Source organism: Varanus komodoensis, unplaced genomic scaffold (genome assembly GCF_004798865.1).
Source record: "Varanus komodoensis strain SLA01 unplaced genomic scaffold, ASM479886v1 scaffold71, whole genome shotgun sequence".
NCBI classification, from domain to species: Eukaryota; Metazoa; Chordata; class Lepidosauria; order Squamata; family Varanidae; genus Varanus; species Varanus komodoensis.
The window spans coordinates 1,694,439-1,704,340 of NW_025336360.1; the positions used below are offsets into that span (position 1 = coordinate 1,694,439).

At 48.5% G+C, this 9,902-nt stretch overlaps 1 protein-coding gene across 4 annotated transcripts; it reads left to right on the forward strand.

Moving 5' to 3' along the window:
• Positions 1 to 1,200: 1,200 nt before the first annotated feature.
• Positions 1,201 to 9,790, forward strand: UBXN10 (UBX domain protein 10). Of its 4 annotated transcripts, XM_044452289.1 has the most exons (5): positions 1,255 to 1,271; positions 2,818 to 2,951; positions 3,838 to 3,982; positions 5,206 to 5,326; positions 6,368 to 9,790. In XM_044452289.1, exon 5 carries the CDS (start codon positions 6,383 to 6,385, stop codon positions 7,277 to 7,279), a length of 897 nt encoding a protein of 298 aa, XP_044308224.1. In that variant the 5' UTR covers positions 1,255 to 1,271; positions 2,818 to 2,951; positions 3,838 to 3,982; positions 5,206 to 5,326; positions 6,368 to 6,382; the 3' UTR covers positions 7,280 to 9,790. The 4 variants fall into 4 exon arrangements, with proteins under 4 accessions (XP_044308222.1, XP_044308224.1, XP_044308223.1 ...); XM_044452288.1 differs by lacking the exon at positions 1,255 to 1,271 and adding an exon at positions 1,443 to 2,227 and having other exon boundaries at positions 2,818 to 3,982; XM_044452287.1 differs by lacking the exons at positions 2,818 to 2,951; positions 3,838 to 3,982 and having other exon boundaries at positions 1,201 to 1,271.
• The last annotated feature ends 112 nt before the right edge of the window (positions 9,791 to 9,902 follow it).

Here is a 9,902-nt window from a genome sequence, read left to right on the forward strand (position 1 = left end):
AGGGTCCATGCCCTTAGGACTGGCAGACTTGTGTGAAGCGCATGCCATAAATAAATGTGTTGGAAAATGATCCTAGACAGTATTGAAGGGTACTTGGGATCCCCAGATGCCGGGCTGAATACAGAGCCCAGCCTTGGAGTGCACTTTGGCCCCTTCCCCCATAACCGCACCAGCAGCCTCTCCAAGGTTGGAAAATCAGCCTCAGATGGGGGTAAGGTGGATGGGGAAAAGAGACTGAGGCTGCCAGGACATGAGACTACAGTGAAATACTTAAAAATGCAAAGTAATAATAAAAATGGCCCACAAAAAATGGCCGGCTGGGGCATGTTGGGAGTTGTGGGCCATTTTTAAAACATCTGTTCATTCATAAGCTTGCATGCAGAGCCATTTTTACAGCTGACTAGGCTTCCGCACTGCTTGGGGCATAGACAAATGCAGGTGACTTATTCTCACTGGTTCCAGCATGCTTTGAATTCTTCGGACACAAGTTGTGGCCCATTAGCTGAGCATACAATATTCGATATTCCCCAGCAGGCATCTTTACCATCCCTTTGGGATCTCACTGTCCCCCAAAAGTTGCAGTAGTAAGCTACCATTTCTCTTGCCATAGGAGATTGACTCCCCTGTTTTCCTGGGGGTGTGTGTGTGTGTGAGTGTAGGATACCTCCGTGTATGTATTCAGCCACTTTTCAGCACTCTGCTCAGGAGGCATGCATGGTTACAACGACCCAGCAGTGTTTTCTGGAGATGATATCCTCACATTGTACAGGGTGGCTGGGACAACAGCATACAACAGCCCTGAGCCATTATCCAACATTTGATATTTGGGTGGGAGTGAGAAAGTAATTAACAACAGCCCTGCAAGGTAGTCCAGTTATAGTTCATAATATAGGAGGGGCTGATACAGGCTTAAATAGCAAGTGAACTCCACTCTCCACTCAGATGAGACAGCCCTTATATTGCAACAACAACCGGTCGCTTTAAATCGCTGTTCCTTGTTCAATCTCGACGAAGCGTCCGTATCCTTGTTCACTCTCTATTCTATGCGATGCAGATTTTACCATAGAGCCGCTAATGTCTAGAGCGACACCGTCCTGTGCTCTTGGCCTACCCCACGCGGCGGCTTTTCTCCGGGCGGTTGGAAGTCGCGCTTTGTTCCGCTGCAGACCGGAAGTAGGCCGCGGGTGGCCGTTGCCGTGGAAACGCGGCGCTGTTTACGGCTGAGGACGGGAGCGGCTGCGAGTGGGGCTGCTGGATGGGGCCGCCGCGAGGTGAGAGCGCGAGCGGAGGGCCCTGCACGGCTCCCGCGCCTTGCTTGGCTCGGCGGGCAGAAACGTCTCCTTCCGCCCCCCCCCCCCCGACCCTATCCTGGATCCGTGGGGCGCCCCGGTGAGGGCGAGAAGCAGAAGCTCCCCGCTCCATGAATACAAATAAGCGGCTTCTCCTTCTCCCTCTCACCATCCCCCCCTTGCGGGTCCGAGTGAAGGGTAAGAGACTGCTTAAAGCGGCCTTTGGGGGCATCCCCAACCAGCCAAGTTGTAGTTGTAGTGCGGCACTCCCGGGGCACGCCAGTTTGAGGAACACTGGCTTAGAGCATAGGTATACAGTCTTTCTATATGATTTGGACTATAACTCCCATCGTTCCTCAACCTTTTCCTCCAGGGGCCCCTCTCCTCGGTGTGGGAAGAGCTTTTGTGGAAGCAGACGAGCAAGAGGGACTCTTTAAAGTGGCCTTCAGACATGGGGGTTGCTGGGAGTTGTAGTCCAACACCTCTGGAGAACACTGGGATGGGGACAGCTGGCATAGACCCTGGGCAAACGATCTGGAATTCTTAAGTTGGCTTGTGCTACAATTCCCATGTTTCCTGACCCTTGGTACTGGGGTTGATGGGAACTGTAGTCCAAAGCATCTGGAAGGTGCCAAATTATCCCTTGGGATAGAGTGTTAGGCAAAGACCAGGGAGATTTTTAAGCAGGCTTCAGGCTTGTGGAGTCTACTTTATTGGCCTCCCATCCCCAAATCCACCCACTAAAACCAGGTGGTAATCGGTGGCTCAGGTATTGCAGGGGCCCCATAAGCAGCACACCAGGACAACCTGCATATCCAAGCACAAATCCACCTCTGAGTTATTACAGATCAGAGATTGCAACGCAAAACTGTAAAACTGGCAGACAAGATGCACAGAAGCTTGGTCAGAGACCGCTGATGAATGCTCCTATTTTACAGGTGAGGAGCAGCCGAGACTGAGAGAGAGGCAGTTAGCAGCAGGCCTGATGTGTCAGAAAAATAGTATTATCCCTGTCATTTAAAATACTTACAATAAAATCTCTCAACAGCTCACACATAAGCGTAGTTATTGTTAAACTAAGGGAGTCTGCATTGCTGAAGTTTCTCAGAGCTTGGTCAGGTTAGTGCCTGGATGGGTGATTGCTGTGGATAGAAACATAGAAACAGAGTGAGTCAGAAGGGGTCTCCTGGGCCATCTAGTCTGACCCCCAGCTCCAGCCGGCTCTGCTCATGACATGCCCACCATGTGCATGTCCAGCCTATTCTTAAACACCCTCACTGTTGGGACTGTTGATCAGACCTCGGTGATCTGCTGCAAACCTTGGAAAGATCTATCCATAGCTTCACATCTACATTTCCCCACCCCATCCTAAGAAGGTTCAAACCCCCACTCAGCTGTGAAGCAGACTGTAATAAATAGACATAATGAACTGTTGCAGGTACCACACATTTTCTTCTTGCAAAGCTCCCCACACCTACACATTTCAGAGTTCTATTCCATTTATATTCTGCCTTTTTTGTGTTGCAAGGAACCCGAGGTGTCTTCACCTTCTTCCTTTACTGGAGGTGGCCTGCCTCCATGTACCAGCTGCTGACGAGCTTGGGCAGGAGGAAGTCTTGCGCCCATCCTGCTTGCCACCATGTGTGCAGAGTGCTGGACTAGGTTGGCCTTTGGTCTGATCCATGTCTCTTCTTATGTTCTTAAGTTTGCGAAAAACCACAGTGCAAAGTCTGCTGTGCTGCAATTTAAAACAGTTCAGACAGAAGTGAGCCTACTGGTCTCCAAGAATGCAAGCTCAGATGGGGGAATTTGGGTGTTTAACCCTTGCCAATAGACATTTGCCATTTCACATGTGAATAGAGTCCTGTTTGCTCAGAACAAACAGCTTTTGTATTCATTGTGCTACCTTGGAGTTTATTGGTTGCTTGGCATAGTCAGTGAGATATACAGAACGTGCCTGCTCTTTTTAATAAATAGACTCTGAGAGAATACAAATAAGTGGCTTAGGAAGCCTGGCTTTTGTGGCTGACTGGCTGTCTCTGGGTGACATTGCTGTTCCTTTAATAGTGGCCTAAGTCAATGGGCCCACTTCTTCTATATCTCCTGCAGAGCTGGAAATGAGGTGGTGGCACCCCAACATTTGCAGAAAGCGTTGACTTTGTCTTTTCTAGAGTCTCTTTTCTGGTTCCCAGTTTTGTGGCGCTGAGAAGCTATAGCGGGTGGACAAAGGTGTTAAAGAGTGCCATCCCCCTGTTTGGTAACAGCAGAAAGATCACCATCTGTTGCATGACTTCCAGGCTTTTGGGTGGCTTTGGATGGGGCAGGTAGCTTTGACTGGGGGTGTTTTTTTCAAAGCTGTGTGCAGAGATTTGCAAGGCAGTAATGAAAGTGCAACTGGAAGAAAAGACAAAACAACAAAATACCACCCATGTTAAAATAGAAAAGTGGTAGACAAAAAACCCTTTAATGACCCCAGAGAGCTGCACACCAGAATGCTTGTTAATTAAAAGCCTGGGCTAGATAAAAATAAAAGCCCTTTGCCTGTCAGCAAAGACCCATGTAAGAGGACATCATGGGCACAGTGCTTGAGGTGGCGTCCCTGAGAATGCCTCGATGCTGGTCACCACCTGCCTAACCTCCAAAGACAGAGGATCTTAGCAGACGGACAGGCCCACGGTGGAGAAGCTGTACAGGTGCATACATTTCTACAATCCCTATCTTACGTTCCTTATTTACCTGGCCTCCTTTGTTTCTGATGGATGGTAACCCTTTCTTTGTGTGTGTGTTTTTAAAAGCCTTTCAAGTTAAGTTCAGCTTTCAACTGGCACTTCATAAAAGTGCTTTGTTGCCATTTTTTTGAGTGGGAGTATTCCCTAGTAAGCTTGTTCTGAATGCAGTGTTTATAGTGCCCTTACGTATGTTCCAAGGATGAGATGGGTCTGTTCCATAAAGGAAGCTCCAGCCTTGAGTTTGCAAGAGCTGAGCAGGGCTGTCAAGGACAGCAGGTCTGGGAGGACTTACACTGATGGGGTCACCAGTTGGAGACTATTTGATGACATGGAGCATGTTAGAGCATGCCTGTAGATTTTTCATTTCAGTTTTGCCTTGCTTTGATAAGAGGTATCTTAACAAATGCAAATAAGCAGATAAAACACAACCCAAACTATGCTTGCATTCAGAAAATGAAGACCATGATGGTCAGCATGGAAGAAACATGTGTTTTTTCAACCTCTTAAAGGGTAAAGGGATCCTTGCTTTAGCCTGACAAGTTCAAAAAAATTCCCTCTATACATTTACTTTTACTGTAGAGGATCAAATGGGGCTTGATAAGAGGCCTTCAAGAGGCAGTTTGGGAGGAAGAGCCAAGTGGCAACTAGTTCCAGCCAAGTGTCAGCTGGCGCTCCCTTTCTAGACCCAGGAAGAATAGTGTAAGAGGCATGACATGCTTAGACACGGTCACATCCAGCACTGTTTATGTCCAGTGATTTCCACGGATGTTCTCTGCCTTTGCTTTGTGTTGGATTGCAGCCAGACCCTGGGGGAGCCAATATTCCTTGGGCTGGCAGCCACTGGCAGCTCAGAGGACCAGGACTAAATGACAAGTCAAGTGAAGGTGTGCATCCTTGGTGTTAACACGAGGCATGGTCCCCAGTGCAGCATCTGCCTTTGGCTAGCTTGAAAACTCTGTAGTTGCATTGCCTTTTTCGTGGCACCACCTTTAACGTGCAGTCATTTAAGAAAAGCTGCACCCACTGGATTTCTGCCTGTTACAAGTCTTCTAGAAATGCCTGATCCCTACTGGAAATGGGGCTGCCCTAGTACTCTCCTTGTCTTCTAGAAAGTCACACATCAGCATCTCAAACCAGCAAAGAGGGATATTCCCCCTGCCCCAACTGCTTCTCTTCCTGGATTTCAGGCTTGAAAATCTGCAGCTCCCTGGATGCGCAGGCTGAGATCCGATCAGACTGACTGGCCTATTGATCCTGGGGAGCTTTTTTGCTGTCAATCTTTTTGAACAGATGGAGCATCTCCTACATGTGAGTATCATACTTTTGCTTTTTTCTTAACATGATCCTCTCAATCAATCAATCAATCAATCGAAAAATATAAATATCAGTGGGAATTACGCCTGGAAACAGCCTGGACCCAACTTCCTGTAACTGGCCCTCATCAACTGACTGGCCACAGCATTCTGGCACAGCAGACATTTCAAAGACAGTCCCACAAAAGTGCAATACTGTAATTCAGATGGGGTCTAACTAAGATATGCATGACCACAGCCAGATCAAATGTCGGCAAGAGAAGCATTGGTTAAGATGCCACAGTAAAATGGCTGTAGTGTAGCAGAAACTTTTGGGAAGCAGTGCCCACCTTGTCAGATGCACGAGACATTATGTTCAGTGGGTGGATGATCGTAGCACATCTTGCACCTGAGCGGGTGGAGACCCATCCATAAAGACCTCTGCCACACTATATCTGTCCCACACTGAGGTAAAGCAAGCGTCCAGTACATCCTGGCTTACTGTTAACTCTACTTGCCTCTTCCTAACAGTACTACTAACAGTAATAGCACTACTGACAGTAATAGTCTGTTCAGGATATTGTATGAAATCCAGGATCCCGGCTTGTTGCTTCCCCACAAGCTAGGATTTGTAAGCCAAGTACAAACCCAGTTTTACAATCCTGGCCTATAAAAGGAGTAACAAGCCAGGATCCTCTAGTTTGTTCATCATGAAAAACTTTGTTTCTGGTTTGTTTGACCTGCCATAATTGAGGAATCAAGTGGGAGCGAATGGGCTCTGTGGACTAGTGTGTATCTCCTCTCTGGCAAGCCAGGATTCACTAGAATCCTGTGAACACAGCCTAAGCCTAGGTGGAGTGGAAGTGCATACGGTGCTTACGAGAGAAGGTGGCAGATTAACACTGGCCTGCTGGCATAAAGTGATGGGCTTCTGTGAATTCCTGTCAGTGCAGTCAGAAGGCTGCTTAAGCCAGGCTGAAGGGTCACGTGCTACTGGAGATGCAGGCTGCTGATACCCAGCCCTTTGTGTTTTGGGTGTCCCACCTTGTTTCTGTAGGTATCCTGAAAAGCAATGGCTGCTGCCTCGCACCTGAACATCGCACCTTCTAAACAGAAGCCCTCCTTTGGCATCACGAAGCCTGCTGCCTGGCAGCCAAGCCCTCTGACCATGCACGTCACTCGGCCAAAATCCGCGAAGGGGCGCACAAGGTCAAACTTGAGTTTCTCCCACAGTGTCGAGGCCTATTCGTACCAAGTGCCTGCATCCCCGCAGCCGTTAGCCCCCTGCCATGATGCAGCCGGCGGCCGCAGGGCATCTTCTTCCCAGCAACTGTCCCAGCCCCTTCCAGTGTTTCCTGCAGAAATCCCAGACCTCCTTCAGCAGGTGCCCATGGGAACGTCCTCCTCTTTAAATAAGTACAGAGTGCTCCCATCCATCAGCAGGAAGGAAATGAGGGCGGGTACCGTGGAAGTGATGTCCGACCAGATTGGCCAGCTCCAGGGCAGCGCACAGACGGAGGAGGAAGAGTGGGGCTCCAGCGGGCTTCCTGCAGTGGGGAAGGGGCCCACCCCGATCCTGACACAGCACAAGGGGGGCAGTGGAGAATACGCGCAGGTTCCACCACCTCCTTTGGAGAGAAAGCCATTCAGCAAAATTAGCAAGGGAACCTCTGCGGCACCGGCACTGAATCTGGACGAGCCCTGCGAAAAGGAGCCCCGGCTGCTGCTGGCCATCCGGTCTCCCTCGGGTCAAAGGTTTGAACACCACTTTCGGCCAATGGACAGCCTGAAAACCATCCTTGCCGTGGCAGAGCAAAAGAACTCGGCCGTGTACAAACACTGCAGCATCGAAACAGCGGAAGTGCCTCGGAGGACTTTCTCTGACCTCACCAAGTCCTTGCAGGAGTGCGCAATTGTCCACAAGTCAGTGCTGTGCATTCTGCAGGAGGAGCAGGAGGGGGCGCTCTGAGCAGCCCGGGGCTGTTCTTTGCATTAAATGCTGCTGGAGGGTGTGGATTTTCTTCCCATGTCCTCTCTTTAGACTCAGCAGAGGTTTCTCCTCTGTTGTCGTGCTTTCCCACGCTCTTCCTTGCATATCTGGAAGGAGTGTGCAGGACCAGTTTATTTCTCAAGTGTTGCATTGAATTCCCCTTCCTCCATCTTCCCGTTTAATTCCATGCCATTTTGTAAGTTGCCAAGTTGTTTTCAAGATAGTCTGTTTTGCTGGGAAGCTTTACATTTTTTAATTCACTTTTTCCAGAGGGAGGATCAGTTTGTATCCTTCTGGGAATAGATCCTTCCAACTCCAGAAGTATTTAAATGGGTGGATGGGAAAGATGACCCACCAGGATGTCTTTCATAAACTCTATTTGTAAATTCTCTTGTTTGCACAGCTTCTGTCCACCAGGGCTCGGGCAAGAGAGCTTTCTGGCATTGCCCTCAGCGCTATTTTCTTGAGTTCGCCATTCAAGACACAAAGGGAAGTTTAGTTTTGAGGAAAGGACAGCTAACTAATCGATTCCTCTAGTTTTCGTGATACGAGTCAAGAGAAAGAAGCTTCCCTTAACCTGGTGGCCTCCAGAGGTTTTTGGCTACCTCTGGAGCAGTCCAAAATGTCTGGGGGCACCGGGTTGAGGAACGCCGTGTTAAGTAAAGCTGTCTTTCCTTGCCCTTCTTGGGTTTATGAATTAATTTTTTTCTTTCATGAGATTATGGCACAAATTCTTTTGGGATAATCTAAACTGAATGGGTTTATGGGTTTATTCAGTATAAATTTGAATTTCACTGTTGTTTGGCAACAGGTGTGGAGCCGTTGCTTTTTTGAAATAGAAATTAGTTGTGAAAAGTGTTGATTTTTGCCTAGATCTGGCCAAGCAACTTTATCTGAAAGCTGCTTTCTCATTTTTAACAAAACCGAATCAGCCTGGTTTGATTACAAAAGGGCTTGCTTGTGTTTATCAAAATGCCATTTTGTATCTATATTTTGAACTGTTTTAAGGTTTCGAAGAACATCTTTACCTTCCCACACGCAGGGTTTAAAATCCAGGTATTACACAACAAATGGATTAAGTTCCATGAGCAGGTAGCTTGCCAAATGGTCTGCTTCCAGGTGTTCTCTTCTTTTAATCGAGTCAGTGTTTTGCCTCGCATGATGGCCAAACTAACCGTGGCAGCTGGTAGGGAATGATCCTTCCCTTGGATAGCAGCTGGTGAATAGGCCGGGACTGGACCCCTTGACAGTGTTGATGCAGCAGGTCGGGCTGGGTAGGGTGAGCGGTGCAGCCTTTCTTCTGTATCTCTGGCAGTTTTAGCCCCCTCTGCTCTGTCCTCAGCCCAGACCAGTTACATGTCCAGCATTGCTCAGGTTTTGGCAGCTGGAGCCCTACCTCTGCAGTGGCCCCATGCTCTCTACTCTGTTACAAGGAATGGACAGAGGCCAGCGGCAACAGGGTGGCCCAACATGCCATCTGTCAGATCTGCATGCATTTTGCAGCTGGAAGGAAAGAAAAAGCCAGCTGTCCCAGGCTGTCGGCTTTGAGAGCTAGGTGTTCAGAGGAACGGTCCACTCTGGCCTGCATAGTTGCAGGCAGCTGAGGCCTGATCTAGGTAACAGTTTGAGAAAGTACACGCTCTGCAGGCTGCAGAATCAAGAGAGAAGTCGGAGATGTCCTCTGCTCTCGGTTGGGGTCTGTGAAACTACGCCCGGAAAGAGTCTTTGTCTGGCTTGCTCCAAGTCCGTGTGCCACTGATTTAGTGGCAGTGGCGGGGAGGGACAAGCTAAGTTTTCTACTCACAATTTTGTGGTGGTGCAGTTCCTTGCATAGAAGAGGAGTCTCTAAGCTATGATCAGTTTAGGACTGGTGTAGACATTCAGGAGGTTTGGGTGCTGAAGCTGTTTCCGGAGTGCACCACTCTAGGCTGGGATGGATGGTGAGTGTGCTGATGAAGCAGCAGCTCTGGGGCAAGACTAGGCTGATTCTTTCCCCACACTGGCAGTGACCTGCTTGCACTAATTCCATGTGCTCAGGGAACTGTCAGACGGAGTCTGGGAAGGGCCTGACCACGTGATTCTGCTGAGTTTACAGACTGTCCCATACGTTCTAGCTGAATTCCATATACAAGGCAAGCTTTTGAGAATGACCTCCATGCTAAGCAGATGTTGACTTTAAAATTCAGCTTCTGATTCTCTGGCAAGCCAGCGGAGGGTTGTGTCTCAGCCTAAAGAAGATCATGATGCTTTGAGATCCCTGTGTAAGATCCACAAAGTTGTATTATTTGGAGGGGCTGCAAGTGTGCTGACCGCATCCTTTACTCCTTCTTGGGAACAGCTGAACCCCTCTCTGGGAATTGACAAGGGCAGGGAATCAGGTGTAATACAGTGAACAGGTTAAAGTGTAAGTGGGAGGAATATATGTTTGCACTTAATTTGAGAACATGTTATGTGTACCGTTAGATACAATAAAGATAATTTCGGGTGTAATGAATTTTGTTGTTTAGCCCAGGCAAGTGTTTAGCTTTTACCATAGACCTGCACTGAGATTAGGGGCTGAGCAAGGTAAGAAAAAAACACATTTTTCCAGTTCAGCAGACTT

Coding starts and splice junctions, on each gene's coding strand:
- UBXN10 (XM_044452287.1), top strand. CDS start 6,383: ATGGCTGCTGCCTCGCACCTGAACATCGCACCTTCTAAACAGAAGCCC.